The sequence below is a fragment of the Geotrypetes seraphini genome, chromosome 2 (genome assembly GCF_902459505.1).
Source record: "Geotrypetes seraphini chromosome 2, aGeoSer1.1, whole genome shotgun sequence".
In the NCBI taxonomy this organism is placed as follows: Eukaryota; Metazoa; Chordata; class Amphibia; order Gymnophiona; family Dermophiidae; genus Geotrypetes; species Geotrypetes seraphini.
In genome coordinates, this window is record NC_047085.1 from 451,952,931 (window position 1) to 451,978,566 (window position 25,636).

Here is a 25,636-nt window from a genome sequence, read left to right on the forward strand (position 1 = left end):
AGGCCTGAAGTGAACCAGGTTGCCTTCCCACTCCGCAAATCAAGAGTGATTTCCTCCCACCTTGTCATGGCATATATGTTCTCCCCCTCCTCTCTATGGCATATGGCATTAACTCCTCTCCTATGGGAAAGAAGCTACCCTACTCCCAACACCTGAAGAAGAATTAGCCTTTGAAACTGAGCTTATAGTCCCATGGTCATTTTTACGTTGATTGTGAAACAGCAGGCACTTTTTCACTGCACTCATCATTCTGTGACAAGGTCGATCATTTAGTATGCGTTTCCTTTCAGTGCACAATGATATGTGTGCACAGCACTATTGACAGGGCTATTTATCCTACAGGGGAGCAGGGACAAATTTTCATCGACTTTTGCTTGGTTTTTTTTGTTGGTTTTTTTTTTTCAGTTCCCAAACAACGTGCATTCTTTTGTTTTAGTGTGTATTGTGTCATGCTTAATGAAATGTGACAACACAAAAATCTACCTTATTACATATAGTGCAAGCAAGTGTTCTTTTAGCCTTGAAAGTTTATTGCAATTATAAATTCAGAGCTGCTAATTGGGCATGAGCAGTTTCCCAGAAATTTAAAGGAACAGCACGAAAACTGTTCTAGTGCTAACTGAAGAGTGCTAGCTTCAATTAACTAATTGGCAGACTCCAGTGCTCAGAAGGCTTTTCAAACAAGGTTTGACACAGAGAAACTGGCTGTGACATTGTAGAGCAGGAAAGCGCCTCAACCATTCCAATTTGTACTGGAAGCTGCCTGCTTAAACCCTACTGTTTTATGTCTTGCCTGCAGAGAGCTAGAAGGCCGCTCATCCTGAGAAACACTGACTGCCTGACTTCCTATAAGTTAAGAGAAATTTACTTGAGAAGCAGTATGTGATCGTTTTATCTAGGAGGATGCTGTACGCATGGGAAGTAGAAGGTTACAAGAGGTATTACAGTAACTACAACTAAGGGGAGGGGGGGTGGTTGTGAATTGAATACCACCTTTTTGTGGTTATATATTCAAAGCATATATATACTTATTTTGTACCCGAGGCAATGGATAGGGTTACCAGACGTCTGGATTTCCCCGGACATGTTCTCCAAAACTCAGCACTTTGTCCGGGTTTTGAAAAGCTTTTCTCCACATTGCGTCGGGCAGGAGGGTATCCGCGCATGTGCGATGACATCATGCGCACATGAGCATGGCATCACCAGGACATCCGCGCATGCGCAGATGTCCTCCTGCCCGAAGCAAGCAGAAGCGGGGGGGGGGGGGGGTGGATGCTGGGGTGGGACTAGGACATGACAGGGTGTCTTAAACTTCTTTCAGCTAGGGAGAATTTTGCAGGAAGGTACATTTTAAAAGAGGATATTGCTTCTTTTATGTGAACTGGAGATCATGTTATAACAGAATTTATACAAGGACAGGTAGGCAGCATATTCTCACATGTGATAATGGGAACAGCCAACTGCAGAGGGTCTTTCAAAGCACATTTGGTATATGTGAAAGATCAAACACTCAAACGCTATTATGTGCCATCACTTCCGATTATGTTGATAGCACACCGGGAGCATTCAAATCCAGCGCAAACTTTGTGGAGCCATCTTTGGATGTAGGAGATGCGTTTAGCGTCCGATTTAAAGGTATGTCCTGCTGGTTTTTATTGAAATTTTGTGAAGGTATATGCTGGTCCCATTTTAACTTTAAGTTTTTGGTTTTGGTTCCAGTTTGATCGGATACGTTACACCCTGAGGCAGCAGACTTGTGAAACGCTGGCCACCGTTGGTGTACCGATCAACATAAGATAAGTTGATTTTTTTTATTTATCTGTAACATCTTCCAAGTAAAGCATAACACAGCACTGTGCTTGTTTCACTTTAAGGAGTTTTTTTGCCAGTGAGGTGAATGCTTAACCACCGCTATTCCACCATTGTGGAGGTGGGAGGGCCCTTGTCTGAGGCTTTTTCCTCCATTTGAAAATTCAGCCTGTACTGTGTTATTAATACACCATTTGACATAGTGCATTTTTCTTTTGTGAAAGTGTTTTATTAGTACTGTTTGTTTTCACAATATCTGAGTCTTTTTGACATCATTGTTATCATACCATATTATAATATACAATTTCTTATACCCTGAAAATTTTCAGCAAGGATTCAGCAAGGGGAGTGTGTGGTGCAGTGGTTAAAGCTACAGCTTCAGCACCCTGGGGTTGTGGGTTCAAACCCACGCTGCTCCTTGTGACCCTGGGCAAGTCACTTAATCCCCCCATTGCCCCAGGTACATTAGGTAGATTGTGAGCCTGCCAGGACAGACAGGAAAAAATGCTTGAGTACCTGAATAAATTCATGTAAACCGTTCTGAACTCCCCTGGGAGAACGGTATAGAAAAATTGAATAAATAAAAAAATAAAAAAAATGTTGGCTTACAATAAGATTCTTAGAACATTCTGTGCAATTCCAGTATGGTCCTTAGGTTAAAAAAGACAACTAATCTTGAGGCTTACAAGGATAATAGAAATGTTTTTAGCATTTTCCTAAAATGGTAATAAGAAGATATCTTGTGAAGACATAATGATAAGTCATTCTAAATTTTGGGGCCTTGGAATTAGAAGGTGGATTCAAATAACTTTTTCTGGTGAACTTTGATGGGGAGATGGATAGGCAACTTTGAAACGCTGCATTGTCCTTGAGTTGAAAGGAGCTTTTTACTATTGTATCAGCTATCAATCCCTTTGAATTGTGTCCATACATTGCCTTAAAAACCATACAGCAATCTTGAAATGAGTCTTTTTTTTTTTTTTTTACTAGCAACCAATGTAATTCCCTCAATAGCGGACTTGCCCTCTCAAATTGATTTAATCTACAGATTAACCTGGCTGCAGTTTTCTACATTCCTTCTCTGTAAGACCAGAATACAGTGAGTTGCAGTAGTCCAAATATGAAAGTAAAATATCCCGTGCAGCTATCCTGAAACTAGTTTGACTTAAAACAGGTCTTACTGTTCTTAATTGTCTTAATCTGAAGAAAACATTTTTGACCAAGGAATCAATCTGGTCTTCAAAAGTTAGATATGTATCTAGAATCAACACCTAGAACTGTTGATGTTTTCTTAATCTTAAGATTCTCTCTTATGATCAGCATCAGATCTGGATATGGCAATGAGTTGTACTCACCAAATCAGAGCACTGTGGTCTTCAATTTATTAAGTTTGAGGAAGTTTTCTTTGCCCAATCTTTCAGGTCTTCAGTAATTCTCATTAAGTATTGTCATGCTAGTATTAAAGAATTGAGGGAAAGACAGGCTCTTTCCTAATCTATTCATGTACATGTTAAATAGTGACAGAGATAGTGGGGAGCTTTGTGATATGCCACTGAATGCATTCCAATGTCAGGACTTCCTACCATTCTTTCTGACTTTCATGTGAGATGTCTGAAAGTTCAATCAATGGATCTGTTTATTAATATAACTCTCAATATCAAAGTCACAAAACTGTCTGGTTATTACATATTGAGGCAAAAACTCTTCCTTTCACATTCCCAGAGAACAAAGGGTGTATCATGATAACAACCATTACCAAGAACAACAAGGAACCTATTTTGTCTGTCTCTAACTACTGACCCATCACCTCCATCCTTTTCTTTGTGAAACTACTGGAAGGACTAGTGTATCACCAACTGCTCAACTACCTAGAAGAGCATGATATGCTTCAAGACTCCCAGTCTGGCTTTCAGCCACTATTCAACAAAGAGAGAGTTCTATCCTCACTAATGAACAACATCTACCAACTACTCTTCAGCAGAGTACAGAGTGTTCTCATACTACAATTCAACCTAAGCAGCACCTTTGACTTGGTAAACCACCACATACTTCTTTTATGCTTGGATGCTATAGGCATCACAGGAACTGCCCTAAACTGGTTCAGGGGCTTCCTAACAAGTAGCTCATATCAAGTCTTCCACAACAACAAACTCTCACCTGTCTGGACCACTCCCTGCGGAGTCCCGTAAGGCTTCCCATTGTCCCTGATTCTGTTTAACATATATGTATGCTCGCTGGGTAACCACCTAGCTTCATCAGGAGTTAAGACCTATAGTTACGCCAATGACATCACAGTCCTCTTCCATATATCCACTCTGCCCTCAAAGGACTTCAAGCAAATCGAAGAGGTTATTCAAACAATGGAAGACTGGATGACGAATCACTAATTAAAAACTAAACCTTGAAAAAACCAAGTTCTTCATCACAAGCCCCCTCGAACCTCAATGACAAAAAACTCACAATCAGTGTACAATCCTACCGTTACAGTCCACTATCAAAATTCTAGGAATGACTCTAGACCGAAAGATGACCATGAAAAGCCAAATTGCTGCATTGGTTCATAAAGGCTTTACAGTACTCTGTAAACTTTGAACAATTCATTCCTACTTTGACACCCCTACCTTCCAAATCCTATGCCAAGCTCTGATCCTCACACATATACATACGGCAGTATATATACCTCAAGTGATATTTCTTGCAGATTCCTTAGAAATGCCACCAGCCAGCCAATTTTCATTTCAATGGCTGTGCAACAAACATTTTTTGGGCATATAAATCATCATCAAATCTGCTTTTTTTTATTTTTTTTTTGAAAAGTGCTCAGTGTTCATAATGTACTCAGCATGATAGACTACTGCAAAAGTTCAGTTGTGGCAAAGTTCATTTATGGATTAAGAATTGGTTATCACATAGAAAACTGAGAGTAGGGTTAAATGGTCATTTTTCTCAATGGAGGAGAGTAAAGAATGGAGTGCCACAGAGATCTATACTGGGATCAATGCTATTTAACTTATTTATAAATGATCTGGAAACTGGAACGAGAAGTGAGGTGATTAAATTTGCAGATGACACTAAACTGTTCAAAGTTGTTAAAATGCATGCGGATTGTGAAAAATTGCAGGCAGACCTTAGGAAATTGGAAGACTGGGCATCCAAGTGGCAAATGAAATTTAATTTGAACAAATGCAAAGTGATGCACATTTGCAAGAATAACTCAAATCAGTTAACGGATGCTAGGGTCTTCCTTGGGGGTTAGCACCTAAGAAAAGGATCTAGGTGTCATTGTAGACAATACAATGAAACCTTCCGACTACTGTGCGGCGGTGGGCAAAAAAGCAAATAAGATTATTAACAATTGGATGGTTAACAAGACTAAGAATGAAAGATATAGCGGCACTAGAAAAGGTTCAAAGAAGAGCGACCAAAATGATAAAGGGGATGGAACTCCTCTTGTATGAGGAAAGACTAAAAAGGTTAGGGCTCTTCAGTTTGGAAAAGAGACCGCTCAGGGGAAATATGATTGAAGTCTACAAAATCCTGAGTGGAGTAGAATGGATACAAGTGAATCGATTTTTCACTCTGTCAAAAATTACAAAGAATAGGGAACATGCAATGAAGTTACAGGGAAATACTTTTAAAACTAATAGGATTAAATATTTTTTTCACTCAGAGAATAATTAAGCTCTGGAACGCATTGCCAAAAGTTGTGGTAAGAGCAAATAGCGTAGCTGGTATTAAGAAAAGTTTGGACAATTTCCTGGAGGAAAAGTCCATAGTCTGTTATTGAGAAAGACATGGGGAAGTCACTGCTTGCCCTGGATCGGTAGCATGGAATGTTGCTGCTCTTTGGGTTTTGGCCAGGTACTAGCGACCTGGATTGGCCACTGTGAGAACAGGCTACTGGGCTTGATGGACCTATTCTTATGATCTAAGATAGTGGATGCTTTGGAAGGGCAGACTGGATGAGTCATTTGGTCTTTATCTGCCATCGTGTTTCTATGCTTCTATGTTATCTCAGCAAGGCGCATACGAGGAATCAGCTCTTCCTTCTTCTCCTCGGGCCTCCTTAAACTAGCTATGGCCCTGCCTCTTTTACTTCCTGGTCCCTGCCTCCTCCTTTCCATGTCACTTCCCCCTAAGGACGAGATGCCTATATTAAGGTAGCTTTGACATTGTGAGGAAGTATCCAGCAGGGGGAATGGTAGCATGCTGTAGGCTCCCTCACAGTGCTATTCTGTAAATATATGCTTATCTTTTCTAGCAGTATTTTACATAAAGATATGCAAAGCCTGGGCTGGACTCACATGAATGTAATATATAGCGCAATACAAATTTATGTGCATACCTCCAACATTTAGGTACACATATATACGATGCCTACTTTAATTTATAGAATGGGTGCCTAGATATAGGCACACAGTTTTAGAGCTAGCCTCACAAAGCAAAACTGGTGGCTACCCCTGTAAATTATGGAAAAGAGGAGGAGGTGATTCTACCAGCAGACTAGTGTAAAAGCAGCAGCTCAGGGTATGGGAGGGAGGAGAATGCAGTGGTGGATCTAGGCTTAGAATAGCAGATCAAGGCCTGGAAGGGAAAGATAAGATGACGGCAGCAGAGGAGGATCAGGAATGAATTTTCTTGTATTAGTAGGTGTTAGGTAAAATGAAAAGTAAAATAAATGTCCTTTCCTTTGATGAAATCCCTAAAGAGAACATGCTGGGTCCTTGTGCATACTGTGTAGCATATATTTTGTACACAGCTACTAAATTCATTATTTAGGCAGATTTTTGTACAATTATATTAATGTCTTTAACCCTTTAATTGGCAGATGGTGAAAAAACTGTTTTACGTAACTTGATGTTGAACCAGAGCAACAGTGCCAAGTAACAGCCATTTGGAGATGCAGAAGATCTCCCATAAGAGCCATAGAAGACACATGTTGTTTCTGAGAAACAATGCCAAATAAAGGGTTAACTGTTGAACATATTTCTAATTCTTTATATGATCTGGCTCTACATTGCCTTAAAGCATTTGCTATAGTCATCTATAACTCATATCACTCGACTTTTACTATGACCTCTAACACATTTATGTATGTAGCGCATGAATACAGGAGATTTCCGTTAGTACAAAATTTATGGACAGTTAAACCAATGATCATTGAGGACAACAGACCTGATTCTGTATTGTGTGACCAAAGTTGTGCATGTAAATTTGTATGCAATGCCAATTTGCAATGCGCTACATGTTTAGCAAGCCAATTAGCACCAATAATTGCCAATTAACAAGTAATAGCTGGCACTAATTAGAATTTATGCACACAACTTTCTAAGCATAATTTATAGAGTGGCACACCTAAATTAAGGTGCATGGATCTCAAAGGGGACATGGAGATCATAGTTGCATACAATGGGAGTAGAGCGCGCAAAGAATCCTCATGAATATTCATAAAGGGCAGTCTAAAAACCCGACAAGTTTGCAGCTCTTTAATATTGTGTTAACAAATACTATGATACTAATATTTTGGGTGCATGCAATCGGGAGAGCCTCTCAGTGCCACGGTCAGACAACATTTTTGAAATGATATGAGCTCTTTAACATTGCAATGCAACACTCTACATAAGAACCTGATATGAGAGGAGGAATAAGGAGGTGCATGTGTTTGATGAAGACGACATGTACTAGATGTGGAAAGAATTAAAAAGGGATCCTCCCTCCTTTTTAACTCTTCTACTAATCATTTCTATAGCACTGCTAGACCTACACAGCACTGTACATTAAGCATGTAAGAGAGAATCCCTGCTAAATAGAGCACACAATCTAATTAAAAGAGCCTGGACAAATAGGGATTATGGAAAAATTGCAGACTGCTGAGATGTCTCTCTTTTTGAGCAGAATGACCACCCTTCATATACAATGTAGTTCTCAAGTGAGTGAGAGGAAGGCAAGCATTAAATATGCATGAGGCCATTTCTGTTCTTTTATAGATGTCTACTGTGAGATTTCCCTGACTCCTATGTAACCATGCTACTTCCCTATCAATATAAATGCGATTTGACTGCAAAAAGGAATGACCAGTCATTTTCTTTTCTTTATCCTTTTTTTTCTCATTGCTTATATGGAACTGGTATGAAGAAGAATTAAAGTGGTCAAAAGTTTTGGTTCCTTTCCCTTCCATCAGAGCTTACATTAAAGCAGAAGCATGCTCATATTGCATCTTCAGCCCGGATTCCAGATGTTGGTGACATTAGGAGAGCAGCTTAGCATATCATGAAATGTATAATGAGAGTCATGCATATTGTAATGAAGCTACTGATGTATTGGAGCAATCAGAATAAGGGCTTGTAGACAAAGGTGCATAAAAGAGTATTTATATCATTTTAGGAAAGACATGGCCTTTGAGTCTTTTTTTTAAAAAAAATCTTATATGTGATTAGTTTACTTTCAAGCCAACAAATAACTTTTCTTAGTAAATGTCTTGAAGGTCTGAGTTTCAGAAAAGCAGGTTCAATAAGTAAACTACAAATTGTTCATGGTTCATCCTGAAAACTAATAAAGGCCCACCACCTGAAACTAAGGACATACCAAATATTCATATTTTATTTTGCCCTGAATAGTACCCCAAATACATTAGTTGTATTTGTCCAAATAGTGAATTAAATTTGATTATGAATAATCCAGAGCTCTACTGTGCTAAACCCTACTGAAATAAATACTTGACCTCTGGTTTCATGTTGGTTCTTCAATGTCAATTATTTGTATTTGGTATTTGTATTCAACCCAATAATATTTTTCATTATTTGTATTTGGCTGAATAGTAAAATACACTATCTGGTACAACTCTGCTTGAAACTTGTGCCATCAACAAAACCTCTTTTTGTAAGGACAGTGTGTTACAGTATATACAAATAGTAAATAAATGCATTGACCATCTCTGGCCAGCTCTCCATATACTGTAAGTGATTTGTAAGTGTGCTTCAAGTTACATTTGCATTTAAACTCATATACCACACACACCTTTTACAGGCATCTCTGGGAGCTTACAAATTATACAACAAACATATCAGTTAACAAGAAGATAAACTTATTTATTTCAGAAATATGTATAGAGTTATTTTCAAAAAATTTTTTTTAACAATCAGATAGCACACATACTTTTCTAAAAGAGAATATCATACTTTCTCTGCTTGATAACCAAATGTCTGACCAGATATCTAACTCCTTTTGGGTCTGGAAAACTAACATTTGCCATTTGGTAATTATCATAAGAATATAAGAGCTGCCTTACTGGGTCAGACCAATGGTCCATCTAGGCCTGTATCCTGCTTCCACAGTGGCCAATCCAGGTCACATGTACCTTGCAAAAAAACAAAACAAAACAAAAAAACAAACAACCAAATACTAGCAACATTCCATGCTACCGATCCCAGAGCAAGCAGTGCCTTCCCCATGTCTGTCTTAATAACAATTTTATTTTTGTAGACTATTTACATATTGTCTTCATGTGGTGCCATCAAAGCGATTTATATATTGCATTCAGGCATTTTTTTCTCTGCTCCTAGTGAGCAAACAATCTGAGTTTTATGTACCCAGGGTCACAAGGAGCTTGAATGGGAATCAAACCCAGTTCAACAACACGATGGGGACTGAAGTCACTCAGATTCTCAATCACAATATGCAAAGACCCTGTCAAAATCACAGTAAGGGTCTCAGAAACCTGCTCAAGATCACCAACATTCAAAAGATCTGAGACTTATTGGTTCTAAATTTCTATCATCGACTATAAAAAAAACCCCAAAACTCTCAAATCCCGGTGCTGCTCCTTGTGACCCTGGGCAGGTCACTGAATTTTCCAGTGAATGTCAGCTTTGAAATGCCAAAGCAACAAAAAAGTGGTATACAAGTCCCCCACTCCCATTTTAACAACTTTGAACAGTTTAGTGTCATCTGCAAATGTAATCACTTCACCCGCTACTCATATTTTCAGATCATTTATAAATAAGTTAAATAGTACCAGTCCCAGTATAGATCCCTGTGGCACTCCACTTTTTACCCTCCTCTATTGAGAAAAATGGCTATGTAATCCTACCCTCTGTTTTCTGTCTGATAACCAATTCCTAATCCACAACTGAACATTGCCCCTTATTCTATGACTCTCTAGATTTCTCAAGAGTCTCCCATGAGGAACTTTGTCAAAAGCTTTCTGAAAATACAGATACACTACATTAACCTTTACCCACATGTTTATTCATACCTTTGAAGAAGCCAAGCAAATTACTGACTGCTCTACATTGTAAAAATCATTACAATCCAGAAATGCTCCTTCAGAAGATTAACCAAATAGAGTATCTATATTTTAAATTTAGAAATGTAAAAAATACAGGCACCAATATACTATTCTGCAGAGTTTCCAAAGACCTAAGAAACTAAGATGCTCAATTCAGCAATTTAACCATTTTGGCAAGTTGCACCAGGGTCCTATACTACTTCATACCCCTGTTGGTTCCTTTGTGAAGATCTTCATTCAAATTAATTATCATTTTACACTGCTGACTCCTGAAATACATGAGTCCTCATCAGAAGAAGATTAGGATCGCAGATAATGATGAAAAAAAACTAGCTGCCTTATTACTTAGAAACAGCTTAGCTATACATTCTCTCTTATGGGTGGCTACAGTCTCCACGGCCAACCATTTACATTAAGTATTACAGGCACTAAGCTAAACCACTTACAAACAAAACTGGTCAATACAAATGACATTAGTTTACTTCCTTCCTTTAGGAATAAAAAGCTTCCTGCCACTATTGTTAAGCAGCATACTGAATTTGGTATGGGAAGGCGGGTTACAATGTTAAAAACACCGTGAAAAAGAACACAGCTCTTCGGATAATTAAAGTGCTTTAGACCGCTAACCAATTGATTTCTTCCTTGTAAAAGTAGTTCAATTGAAATGTTCTGAATGAATCATGTGTTAAAATTATCTTCTAAAGTAAGAGTGGAGTGCATATTGATTAATAATTATTTGCACTAACAGACTCCACTAAAGCAATACCATCAATTACCTCCAAAATTCTGCAAGATTAATCACAGTGGAATCATCTAAGTTAGATCCTCTCTCTTTTTCAGGGTTTTTGAAAGGGACTCGGACACAGATAATGTTTCTGTTAAGAGACGTAAAGGTACCTGTGCTTTGCATGGAAGAACTTAAGATGAATACTGAATGTGGTGCCACGTCCACCTTGACATTTTTCACACAATGACATCCCACAACTTTCTTTCTGCTACATGCCACATGTTGCAATTATGAGGGAGGTCTCACCAAGAAACAATAATCTCTGAAAACCTCATATAATACACAACAAGGTTCATATGCCAAGAAAGGTCACTGCATACTGTTCGGTGTTCAGAAAAGCAAATGTAATGGTAGGAATTATCCGGAAGGGGATGGGAAGAAAACAAGTTATTACATAGTACTATGTCACCAACAATGTCTTGAGTCCTATGTGCAGCTCTGACTTCCATATCTCAAAAAATGTATTTCAAAACTATAAAAGGTACAGAGAAGGGTAAATAAATAATAGAAGGTAGAACAACTAGGAGATAGATGAGAGGACTATAAAACCATGAGCAGGGTAAAACAGTTATTTATCCTTTCAAATAGTACTAACACTAGGGGATATCCCCAAGAAATTAATGTGTGGCACATTTAAAACAAATCATATATATATATATATATATATGTATATATGATTTGTTTTAAATGTGCCACACATTAATTTCTTGGGGATATATATAAATATAATTTATTGGGGATATATATATGTATATATGATTTGTATATGTATATATGATTTGTATATATGATTTGTATATGATATGTATATATGATTTGTATATATATATATGATTTGTATATGTATATATGATTTGTTTTAAATGTGCCACACATTAATTTCTTGGGGATATATATAAATATAATTTCTTGGGGATATATATAAATATAATTTTATTTATTTATTTATTTTTTCAGTGTATGTGTATGCTTTGGAATTTGTAGCTGGAGGATGTGGTTGAAGCATAGCTGGGTTTACAAGGATTTAGACAAATTCCTGGAGGAAAAATATAAAAGACTGTTAGCCCTATACACTTGAGAAAGCCACTGCTTAAACCCCGAGAGTTATTACAGAGGAATGAATCTACTTTTTGGAATACTGCCAGGAACATAAAGATTGATCAAAGTCAAAGACCGGATGCTAGGTTTAATGATCTACCCCACTATGGCATATCCCACGAATTCTAGAAAGCTGCATATCTAAATCTGTGACCTCTGCATGCATTTGTGCACTAAATTTATAAAGGTCAGTTGTATGTGTAACTTAATTTAATAATAAGCTAATTGGTAGTAACGAGCTAAAATAGGCTTTGATATTAACTGGCACCAATTAGCAGTTATGCATATAACTACCCACAGTTGGCTTACTGCACATTGTGTACTCAAATTCCAGAACATGCAACTTCAAGGATGGGCATGGACCTGGGAGGGGACATGTCAGGCAGTTATGTGCACAGGTTATAGGACACTAGCATTTAAGCATCTAACTGCCTACAATTAGGCATGAGCATTTACCTCAGCCATTGATCTAGTACAGTGGTTCCCAAACCTGTCCTGGGAGACCCCCAGCCAGTCAGGATTTCAAGATATCCCTAATGAATATGCATGAGAGAGATTGGCATATAATGGAAGTGACAGGTATGTAAATCTCTCTCATGCATATTCATTAGGGATATCTTGAAAACCTGACTGGCTGGGGGTCTCCCAGGACAGGTTTGGGAACCATTGATCTAGTATAAGTGCTTATACCTAAAGAGATTTTTCACAATAGCACAACAGTAACTTTTCACAAGGGATTCAAATCAATGACTTATTCCTCCAAAGATAGCAATACCTTCAGCTATCTTGGTATACCCTCATGCATATATAGTATTATACCGTTCTAAAGGATCCTCAGCGGCACCACTTAGGGCTCGATTCACTCTCATTGCCCAAAGCTTTACGTGTCAAATCTTCATCGGGTCCTAACTTTACTTAATTATATCATTTTTATATGTCATTTTTTACTTATGTTTTAATTTTATCTATTTGATCTACTTTTCAAAAAGCAACACTTAGCTTAGTGACTTGTGGTCTCTGGCCCAGGGATTGTCATACCGACATGCTTCGCTATTAGCTTTATCAAGGAACTTCCCCTGGAGAACAACAAAAGTATGTATTAAGTAGTGTACATTTATTATAGCCCTCTAAGTGCCCTAAGTATATTTAAAAGACACAAAAATAGCAAAATGTATTTTACCAGATATTCAATCGCCAGCAACCCGACCACTCTACCTAAAGAGATGGCGGCGGCGTTCTAAACTGCAGTTAAATAATGCCGAGCCCGAGTACACTGTACACCCGTGATTACGTGGCAACAGCGTCACGAGCCGGCCTGCCGGTTTTAAAGAGATAGTAACATTTTACTGGATTGACTAATCCAGTAAAATGTTACTATCTCTTTAAAACCGGCAGGCCGGCTCGTGACGCTGTTGCCACGTAATCACGGGTGTACAGTGTACTCGGGCTCGGCATTATTTAACTGCAGTTTAGAACGCCGCCGCCATCTCTTTAGGTAGAGTGGTCGGGTTGCTGGCGATTGAATATCTGGTAAAATACATTTTGCTATTTTTGTGTCTTTTAAATATACTTAGGGCACTTAGAGGGCTATAATAAATGTACACTACTTAATACATACTTTTGTTGTTCTCCAGGGGAAGTTCCTTGATAAAGCTAATAGCGAAACATGTCGGTATGACAATCCCTGGGCCAGAGACCACAAGTCACTAAGCTAAGTGTTGCTTTTTGAAAAGTAGATCAAATAGATAAAATTAAAACATAAGTAAAAAATGACATATAAAAATGATATAATTAAGTAAAGTTAGGACCCGATGAAGATTTGACACGTAAAGCTTTGGGCAATGAGAGTGAATCGAGCCCTAAGTGGTGCCGCTGAGGATCCTTTAGAACGGTATAATACTATATATGCATGAGGGTATACCAAGATAGCTGAAGGTATTGCTATCTTTGGAGGAATAAGGTATACCTAAAGAGAGGCACATAACTGTGGACATGCCAATATGCTAATTAGATGGGAGAACGTGGCACAGTGGTTAAAGCTATATCTTTATCAATAACCCAAAAAGGGTAGAGGAGTGCGTACCGTGTTCAGGCCTCTGGCCAAAGCCTCTTATCAAGATTGCAATAGAGAGGAGATCAGGGATTTTTTTTTACAATTTGCCCACTCAAATTACAATCACTGATTGAGAACTATTGGTATACGGAAGAAGTTGGAATGCCACATAAAAGAACATAAGAATTGCCGCTGCCGCTGCTGGGTCAGACCAGTGGTCCATCGTGCCCAGCAGTCCGCTCACGTGGTGGCCCTTTGGTCAAAGACCAGTTCTCTAAATGAGTCCAGCCTCACCTGCGTACGTTCCGGTTTAGCAGGAACTTGTCCAACTTTGTCTTGAATCCCTGGAGGGTGTTTTCCCCTATAACAGACTTCAGAAGAGCGTTCCAGTTTTCCACCACTCTCTAGGTGAAGAAGAACTTCCTTATGTTCGTACGGAATCTATCCCCTTTCAATTTTAGAGAGTGCCCTCTTGTTCTCCCTACCTTGGAGAGGGTGAACAATCTGTCTTTATCTGCTAAGTCTATTCCCTTCAATATTTTGAATGTTTCGATCATGTCCCCTCTCAGTCTCCTCTTTTCAAGGGAGAAGAGGCCCAGTTTCTCTAATCTCTCACTGTACGGCAACTCCTCCAGCCCCTTAACCATTTTAGTCGCTCTCCTCTGGACCCTTTCAAGTAGTACCATGTCCTTCTTCATGTACGGCGACCAGTGCTGGATGCAGTACTCCATGCACCATGGCCTGGTACATAGGATATGAGCTAAGTGGTGACTTGAACATTGATTCAATGGATTCAATAGTTTCCTCTCTATTTAGGAGGTCATTAACATATTATGCTTCCATTTATGACCTGTGGACTGTATTAGAACTTGTTGTGGTAAGCGGGTTTTCAACCTGAGAAGTGTTTTTCTCCTGTTTTGGAGTTTTTTTTCTTCTCAAGTTTTTTCTGCTTCAGGGACAATGAGAACAACTTAAACTCGCTACAGGAGACTATGGGCTCCTTTTACTAGTGTTTTTAGTGCGCGCTAACCACGCGCTAAATGAAAAATACTAATGCAAGCTCTATGGAGGCATTAGTGATTAGTACACGTGACATTGTAGCTTGCGCTAAAACTGATAGCGCACCTTAGTAAAAGGAGGCCTATGTTCTCACTGTTGAGTTGATGCTTCTGATGAAATTTGAGGCCCATTTTTGTAATGTTATTAATGATTTGATTACAGCCACAGCTCACAAATTATTGTGGACACGATTTCTATTATAGTGTGACAGCGGTTAAAGCTACAGTCTCAGCACCCTGAGATTGTGGGTTCAAACTCACGCTGCTCCTTGTGACCCTGGGCAAGTCACTTAATCCCCCCCATTGCCCCATTAGATGGATTGTGAGCCCACCAGGACAGACAGGGAAAAATACTTGAGTGCTTGCATAAATTAATGTAAACCATTCTGAGCTCCTGTAGGAGAACGGTATAGAAAATTGAATAAATAAATAAATATTCTATAACAGCAGTCGCACGCACAATTCATGTTCAGCGTGCATTTTCCCAGTACCCACTTTTAGGTGACTTTTTGAGAATTACCTACTGTGTCACCTGACATATACTCATTCTGAAGACAAAAGGCAATGTGATTCTAAGCACATATTCCGTTTATTATATTCAATTTATAAGACTTTTTGCCCTTCAGGCATTTGTCTAGATGACCTGCCACAGCTGAATTGAGACAGAAGATGATCCTGTGCTTAGCAATTAGAAAAATGAACTTTTGCTTACATTCACAACAAATCATCGTTCCCTCCAACTAATTTGAATTTAAATATTTTACATGCTATCTTAATTAGATGCACATTTCTCATCTTAATTTTATGCATTTTACACGTTTAAGCATGTTAGTAGCAAGGGCTGCTTATTTGCATATATATATGCATACAATTTGCAGGAAACTGAAGCACAGAGCGATGGTAAATTCATCAGTATTTTTTAACTCTTAAAGAAAAATGCCATTTGCATGAGAAAAACAATTGTTCTGCTTGCCCACAGTCTCTCTACAGCTGACTCAGATTCTCCCAATATTCAGGAAAGGATTCATCTTGTACTAGGAAACCTGTCCTTAGGGTAGTTAAAATCTTTATGATTTTTATATTTTATACAAATTATTTAAGCACTACTCATTCCAGTCAGAGCTGTTATCTAAGTTAAAACACTTTAAACAGCAGGTTTTATTGCCTGTAATTAAATTACCACATTTTTGGGGGGTTTCCACTGTTCACTGAACCTGTCCATTGACTATCCCACACAAATGGCAGGTTACATGCCCTGCCTCAAGGAGGATTGCTGATAGAGCACAATTACCTTTATTACTTGTGACTCCAGAATTCAAATTTTAAACAATTAATTTTCTTAAACAGAGCATTTCTAAAGAATCAGTGCTTCCAACTAATGGGATTGCTTAGAATTAAAATGAATATTCAATTAGCTTATAATGCACAGTATAATTTCCAGCTGCTAACAGTCTCTGTATAGTTACACCGAATCTACGTCTGACACAGAATGTGAATTTTAACCCAGCTCTTCTGTTTAATAAAGGAGACAATAGTTAAATACAGATGGGTTTAATGCATGTTAAACACCACAGGCACATTCGCTATCACCATACAATTTGAGAGTTGTCAAATGCAGCAGTTCTCAAATATATTCTTGCCTCCCACCAGGATGACTTTTATGAATATGGAAAGATAAAGGGAGATGGGATTTGATATACCCCCCTTTTTATGGGTACAATCAAAGCAGTTTACATATTATATACTCGTAAGTGACTTGCTCAGAGTCAGAAGGAGGTGCAGTGGGAATCAAAGCCAGTTCCCCTGGTTCTCTCTCTGCATTCACAGCAGCAATGTATGCAAATAAATTCCAAGGACAATAATTAGGGATATCCTGAAAGTCAGACTTACTTAGAATCCTGACAATTATGTCTACAACCCACTGGTCTAGTGCTTAAAACAACAGGTACGTGTTAGGCTTCGATCCAGGCAATGCTGTTGAAAGTCACTCCAAGTCTTTCTTATTGGGGAATGAGGCAATAGGATCTGCTCCCAGTTTCACTACTGATCTTACCTGAGGGTAAATAAACTAGCACGTGTGCAACAAAGTGGTCTAAAGGGAATACCCTGCAAGACATTTTGTTGTTGTTGTTATGCTTTCCCAAAGAAGTCGATTCAGACAATGGTTTCAAATGTTGATATTGAACAATTAATAATTACTTGCTTTTCTTTCTTTCTTTCTTTTTCTTCTTTCTTTTTTTTTTAAGCAGCAGTTTTCTCCAGCTCAACTGAAACCAGGGCTGGCATCCTAGTACCAAGACACGATTAAGCCATCAAATGGGTGTGATGGGTGTGTCTGTCTTTTCTGATAGACACAATTACATGTCCCAAACTATTGATCCTTAACTCCTACCTTTCATAGTCATAGGTGTCAGCTCTGTGGGTGCTTGAGCACTTCCAGGAAGCATTCATTTGTGTTGAGTTTAGCACCCTCAATCATTTTGAAAAGTTGGCTCCTATGATCACGTTAATGCACTTGCAGGGGGTGCTCTCGGTGTTAACATTGAAAGGATCTGTACCTTTGGGACACTGAAATGTCCGAGCATTAAGCTTACTACCCAGGTTGTCTACATGTAATAGAAGATGCAGCTAGTTATGGTCTGTTTTTAGAATAGTTTCATTCAGGACTTGGTAATTCAGCAACGGCAGGGTTAATTTTCTTCTGGTTGTACTTTCCAGCAAAGAATGTTACATGTACAGATTGTCAGAGTCCCGATGCCCTAACCTTAGTCAAATGGAGAGTGCCTGATGAATCTTGACCAATGGGACAGCTACTTCCTGCTTCTGGTCTATCTGTGCTCCTTGTTAAGTCTATGGATCAAAGCAGATTGAGGAGAAACAGAAGCATGAGGTTCCAGTGAAAACCAAGTTAAAAAAAAACAAACCAACCCTCCCCCCCAAAAAACTTTGGTCGTACTGTGCAGTGACAGAAGGGCTTGGGAATTAAGACAGATAAAGAGGGGTCCTGCCCACCTGCACATCCAGTTCTGAAAGGGATATGGTGTGCTGACTGCAGCAACCTAGACTGGGAGGACAAATCCATACATTTACCAGTGTATGATACAATGGGGGCTCTCAAACTAGTTCTCAGAATACACCCAGCCAGTCATGTTTTCAGGATAGTTACAATAAATATGCATTAGAGAAATTTATTTGCACATGAATATGCATATTTATCTCATGCCTATTCATTGTAGATATATTGGAAAACATGCTGGATGCCTCTGGAAGACTGGATTGAGGACCCTCGTAGATACACTGATTACAGACACTGTGCCTGTCTGCAGGCCGGGAGAGAACAAATCCAAACATTCTCTAGCCAAATTTGCAAACACGTTGCTTAAACCACAGAATACACATAAAATACAATTCTATGACTGGACATGTGCAGCTATGTTGTGTGGTAATTGAACCAATAAGTGTCCCTTAAGTGCCCAAATGCACTGCTTGCCGTTTTATAAGGTGGCATTTAAGTGTGAGAAGGCATACTCATGGGCAGAACATGAGTAGGTTATGGGAGTGGTGCCAACTTACACATGTAGCATATATGTTTTGTGCACTGCATGGCACAGTAGACCTGCCGTAAGTGGTCATGCCCGTGCTGATGTCTTATTAAACTCATTTCCCCTCTAGTTAGAGGCTGCAAAATGAAAAAAACACCACAAACACCTTCTCTCTCACCAAGCAGTCCTATGGGGCAAAGACCTAGACCAACTGCTTTCGCCCACTAAATACGGGGAATTCAGGAAATGCCTAAAAACATACCTGTTCCAGAAATACCTAAACAATTGACCCGCTCTCCCTCTCCCTCCCTATTCCACCTGAACTTACAGCACTGTTATAAATATAATCTGTTATCTTCATCTTATCGTAACTTGACGTTGCTATTTATCCCCAACAGGTCCTGTCGGACATCACCTACTAAAATGTACATATTACATTTTCGCTCAGCAAATTGTATTTCTATACTATTGTCTCCTGAGGTCTCTGATCTCTGTATTTCCTCTGAATATCTACTTATTGTATTTCGCTGAATGTCCAGCACTCTTGATTGTAAACCGCCTAGAAGTCGCAAGATTGTGGCGGTATAGAAGAATAAAGTTATTATTATTATTATTTAATTGATTCATATAGGCTGGTTTTCATTCTCACTGGCAGCAAAAAGTTTTTTACCAATTGCTCTTTTTGGTTTGTTTGTTTAGTCATGCTTAAATGTAGACATGTTGATGCTGGCTTGCACCCGTGCAACAAAATATTGGCAGCGAGATGCATTAAGGTGCCAATAGCCACTATCTACAGTAACTAATGAAACAAAGCACTCTACAAACAGTCAACATGATTATAGTGCAAACAGGAATGTGTGCAGACATCTAAGCTAAAATGTTATTTCAGAAAAACTCCCGCGGAAGGAGGCCTTCAGCAAACAAATTTGGCTGTCATCCACGCACAGACCATTTCTAGCATCCAGCAAATAGACATGGTAGGAAAACTATCAACCTACATCCCCAACTGACTGCTGCGATCACAAGACGAGAAAAGACCATCTAGCCCATCAGCGCGATCTCTTCTAGTAGAGAATGCCTGCAAATGTGCATATTCACTTTTCTTAGCCAGATTATGGAACAAAATCCCACCAACTATTACATCACTGGCCTAATTCGAAGTTCTTATCATAAGTATTAGATTTGGATAATTTCAGGATTGCTGTTTTGTGTGTGTGTGTGTGTGTAGGGGGGTTATTTGTATGTTTATTTGTTTATAATTTCAATAAATTATTTAGGGAGGAGGGAAAAAGATACCCTCCCCCACACATACCTTTTTACCGTTCATAAAGACACCTCCTAACCCCAAACCAACTCATCTAAATCTCTGCTATCCCAGGGAGTCGCCCCTGATGATCTATAAAGAATTGTTTAAACTCTCCCACTGTTGAAACAAGTTATTGTAATGTTGTGGCAACTTAGTCCCAATTCATATGCTAGAGTTCTCACTGCAAACAGAAATTTTCCTACTACTGTAAGAGTTGGACCCACATCGTTGGAAGTGCCTTACCAATCACATTGTTGCTGTAATTAAGTCCCAATGCATATTTTCAATTTTTCATGCTACGTATAGAAATTGTCTCTCTACTATATAAAGAATGTATCCATCTAGTTGCTAACCCGCCAGGTTTCCTGCTAACCGACTATAGAAATGTATCACTATTGTATGAAGACCGTCGCTAACCTTGATTATGTATGCAAACTTGTAACCGCAATTTTAAAAATAAAATATGAATATAAGTGTATACTATGGGCTCCTTTTACAAAGATGCGCTAGTGGTTTTAGCGCGCGCTAGCTGCTACCACCTCCTTTTAAGGAGGTGGTAATTTTTTCGGCTAGCACACGCTATAGTGCCCGCTAATCCTGTGTGCGCACTAAAAACACTAGCGCACCTTTGTAAAAGAAGCTCCATATGTGCTGCTGATCTGGTGCAATTTCTGCTGCTTTGCCCTTGGTAGTTTTTAAAGCATAGAGGTGACTGGTGTCTTAAAACTAGGCTAGAAATAGGCACATAGCCTTCAGGGTTGTTTTGGGTTTTTTTTTTAACTAGTTCTACTTGATATACCGCTTTTCCACAAACATTATCTAAGCGGTGTACAATCCAGAATAATTTAAAAATAAAAAACAAAAAGAACTCCAGCTAATGATAGGACAGCACACAAAATGTTTCACACCCATTCAAATATTTCAGTTAGAAAGGATATAATACAAAGATAATTCTATGATATTGTCCCACATTATGAAACAATATCTATCATACTAATACCTATTGGCAACCTATTATAAAGTGGCTTGTAGATTAATCTGGATGAGACAGCGAAGATTGGTTGGGGGGAAGGGTTAATTAAATATTAGCAGGTAAGTTAGGAGGATGGGTAGTGGTTGTTAAGCAAGTAAGGAGAGAGGACGTGGAAGCAAGAGGTGTAGGGACAGGTATAGGTGAGAGAAAGTTAGGATTGGCTGGGGAATGGGCTTTGGGATTGGAGGAAGTTTTGTGAGGAGACTCGGCGGCCAGTGGAGCATTAGGAGTTTGGAGGGAGTGTGGGAAGGTTAAGGTTGGTGAGGGAAAATTGTGTGTAAATTATCGGGTTAGTTGGATGATTTTAGAGCGTGTTTGTGGGGCTGGTGGTGTGGGTTAGTTGGGGGGAGAGTCTTGTGGGTGGCCGCGTTTTACCTGTTTGCCGCTATTGTTTTACCTGCGGGCCGCTTCGAGCATCGCTAACATCGAAGTAGGAGCCTTGTTCGGGCCGAGTAAGTCGGCTGCTTAGCGGCAGCGCTGTCGGGTGTGTGCGTTAGTGCACTTTGCCGGCAGTGGACAGCAGCAACCTTGTTCTGGTGCCGCTAGAGTCACCAGATCTTCTTGTGGGATTCTGCGGCTCCTGAGAAGTCGGTGCTCCGTTTTCCTGCAGTGTGGCCGGGTGGATTTCAGCACGTTTGTGGCAAGTAGTATTGGGATTTGTTCTGGTGGGAGGGGATGTGTGTGTGTGTGTGTGTGGGTGGGGGGGGGGGGGCGTTGGAGTGTGTGGGGGGGGGACTTTGCTGGGCACGGCTTGGGATGAGTTTGTATTTAGGGTGTGGGTGCTTGGTGGGTAGTGGTAGTAAAGCTTTTGCATTTGATAGAGCCTTCTTAAAATATCGGTCAATCACAGTCCAGATGTCTAGGTAACAGGGCAGCTATATAAAGCGCAGGCTTTTTGGGTTTCATACACTTCTGCATCAGTCATGAACAAAACTAAGAATTTGATGTTGGAGGAGCATGTTCGTGTGTCAGTGATGAGGGAGGAAAGATATTTGTGCCACCAGATTCCCAGATTCCCAGTTTTGCGTTGTACATTTTAAGTGGAGAAGGATACCATACAGGCGGTTGTTTTATACTTTTCATTGCGGTTTACTTTATACCTTAGCAACCATGGACCTCTGAGGAAGGAGTGTTTTCCGAAACACGGACCGTGTCAGGTCCCTTGATTTGTTATAAGGTGGTATTTTCAACTGCATAAAATATTTGGTATAATAAACATTGCCTGCATCTCGTACATAGGAGTCTGCAGTTTGTTTGGTTTTTTTATATGATTCCCAACCATAAATGAAATAGATTTAAATAGTGCCATCTTTATTGTGAGCCATCAAATACTGAGGCATTACTGACACACAAAATGGCCACCTACATGAATATGAAGGATAGATACGCTTACATGTACTTTTTTGAGCAGCAAAGGACATTACTCCATTTACTCAGAAAAATGATTAACATGGCAACTTTAACAAACAAACTCAGAAATTTAAGCTAGATTAAAAATAGCCAAATGTATCCCTTATAATGTAGTACATAGACAAATTTATTGGGTCAACAAAAAAATTAACATAAAAGATCAGAAATTTGAAAGAATGCAAAATTCACAAGTGATTCCAGACTTTTACACACCACTGTAGGTGCCAGCAGTTACTGCAGCCAGTTATCCTGGAAAGGACATACATAACACAATATTTTGTATACTGTGCGACAGCTCTGCTCATGCCCCTCTTGTTCTGCCCATACAAACACCCTCTTTTATTTATTCACTATGCCACATACATGTGCCCTTTAAAAGCTTGTGCTTAAAAACTGCTTTACACACACAAATTTTACATGCATTAATTTGTAGGTTAATTAATGTGCATTAAATCGATTTTTGTGCATATTTTATTGCATACATCAAATTAGCTAATGGAATGCTTAACTTAATGAAATACTTGCATGGCTTTTTTTTTTCCCCCCCCCAAACATGTTTGGTCACTGAAATGAACTGAAGGAAGCTGGAATGCATATAGAGAAAATAATAATGGGAAGACAATCTTTAAATGAAATAAGCTGAATATTGCAGACAGTTACTACAGTTAATTCTTCTGATCCCTCCCTCCTCCCAAAACAGCAAGATCATTCTCTATATTTAAAATACACTGTGCTGCTGTCTCTCTGTCTATGACATGAGCCATTTATCATTTTACCTGACATCTGATAAGAATGTCAACAGTTTAAGAGCTTCAAGTTATATATACTTTTGCCATGGGAATAAAAAGATGAATTGAATATACATTCTCTCAGCATACCTTGCCATAAAAGCACACTGCAAGTCCATTAATTTTAGTAATTGCTTCAGAGATGTCATAGAAGTTTTGGCAACTCAAGGGACCATTGTTTTAGACAGTGATCTGTAATTAAGCAATACCTGCGTTTCTACTAAGCAAGGTGAGTCTAAGGACAATGAACTCAGAAAAGGAAAAGAGCCTGTATTCTATAAATCAATTTATGTGTGTCGTTTCCAGTGCACACTAGTCTGAACTGGTTTGCATTCAAGTGATCAGATACAGCTCCTACTGAAGCTGATGGTACCCTGAGACCTGACTCAATATTAGCCCTGCTCTAGGAAGCTACCAAATGTTACTATCTGTAGTCAGGCAACCAGTAGCAGTAGAGAACCACCAGTCATCTGGTATCATTCATGCTCTAGAACAGTGGTCTCAAACTCGCGGCTCGGGGGCCACATGCGGCCCACCAGGTCCTATTTTGAGGCCCTCGGTATGTTTATCATAATCACAGAAGTAAAATAAAACAGTTTCTTGATCATATGTCTCTTTAGCTATAAATGATAATATTATTATTAAGACTTAGCCAAAAGGAAAGATTTATAAACTATAAAGAGTTTTATCTCATTAAAAAATTGTCATTTCTTTAATAAGACAATAACTAGTTTTTCTGAGGCCCTCCAAGTATCTACAAATCCAAAATGTGGCCCTGCAAAGGGTTTGAGTTTGAGACCACTGCTCTAGAACCATTTACATTGGCAATTGTACACAGATACCTACAAATATGCCAACCTTTGTCTTTTGCAATTTCCCGCTTCTTAAGTCACTTGCTTTGTATTCTATTTGTTTGTCCTGTTTTTAATGCATTCCCTTTAACGCGGGAAAAGTCCTCGCATAAAAACTTTCATTATGTAGGCCTCTCTCTCACCCAAAACACTATTATGTCAGCAACGGCATTTTATTTCCAGTCAAAAGAAGCATCTTTTCAGAGGACCTAACTGATAACTCCCAGCAGACCATATCAGGAATGTAGGCAATAAATTTTAAATGGCACACTCATTAAAGCCGGTGCCCTCCTTATCTCACCTTACTTGCCTTCACAAACACTCCTACGTCTCTATACGCAGGATAAGAAGCAATTTAAGAAGCAGTGAAGTATTCTGCTAATCAATACATTAAAGAAACACAGTTTGTTTTATGCTTAACAATTTGGACTTTTGGTAGTAGGTAAAATATGCAATTCTTCACCATACATGAATTTAGTTAATACATTTGCATTGCACTCATGTTTCCTGTCAAATAACTTTGTTTGATCGATGAATGAAAGAAGAGAGGACAACATTAATCAGGTCACTTACCACCTTTTGAAATGAGATTTAAACATGTTTGTTATCCACTAGGTAAGCCTACTAGAAAGTAGTTGAGGCAAAGACTTCTCTTAATTTTAAACCTGGCATACTACCAAAACAAACCTCTGTTGTTAGTCTTCTTCCAATATACTCAAGTGTCCCTAGCAATAACTCTTTAAAAGACCCTCTACAAAAGAATGCCTGTTGAATTGTACTTCAGAGAAACAATATGACAACATGGTGCCCATCGCTGGTATGCTACTCATCTCCTCCTGACCATTTACAATGAAGCACTTTTTCAGGTCAAACATAGGAGTATAATCATGGGAGATACATAATACCCTCTCCCAACTACCTTGCAGGTAATTAAATTCTTACTGCATGATTAAGGCAGTGTTGCCAATCCAACCCAATCCTTAGTCTTGTATATCGAGTCATCCCGACTATGGAGTTTGATCCGGTTCTCACAAAGTTATTGAAAAGACAAGGAAAACAAATAATTGGACAAGGAAGTCATCAATTGCAATCCCTTATTTGTCATTTAAAGATTTCTGAAATAGATAAGTCTTTAAAGTTTTTCGAAAGATTATCAGAGAAGGAAGGAGTCTAATTTCTGTAGGAAGATCATTCCAAATTTTTACAAGGGAAAATTCCAAAGAATGACAGATCCAACCTAAAGCTTTGATTCCCCTAAAAGAAGGGAAGGAATTTTAAATTTATGAATTCTCCTAGAGGATAAATGCTGCTGGGAGTTGAATGAAAAAGTAATCAATGGGGAAAAATGCCATATAGAATTTTGAATATAACACTGGCACATTTGAATTGGACTCTCCAATAGACTGGAAGCCAATGAAAGGCTTTCAACAATGGAGTAACATGATTGTATTTACTCCTACCAAATATTAATTTGGCAGCCATGTTTTGAATGAGTTGCAGCCTCTTCATGTTACACTTACTCTAACTGATATAAAGAGAGTTTACATAATCCAAGTGAGCCTGAACCCTGAACCAAAGCAGCAAAATGTTGTTGATGGAAAAAATGGTGAACCC

General features: G+C 38.9%; 1 protein-coding gene across 3 annotated transcripts in view; it reads right to left on the reverse strand.

The window, feature by feature from the left end:
• The window catches only part of PARD3 (par-3 family cell polarity regulator), a 1,241,096-nt gene that overhangs the window by 164,600 nt on the left and 1,050,860 nt on the right, over positions 1-25,636 (reverse strand). Inside the window, exon 23 of one of the 3 annotated variants that reach the window (XM_033931516.1) lies at positions 16,581-17,942. The exons of the other annotated variants lie outside the window; for them this stretch is intronic. Within the exon in view, the coding sequence (XP_033787407.1) occupies positions 17,921-17,942 (22 nt within the window). The 3' untranslated portion in view covers positions 16,581-17,920. Of the gene's footprint in view, positions 1-16,580; positions 17,943-25,636 lie in introns of those variants that run through there. 3 annotated transcript variants of the gene reach the window in all.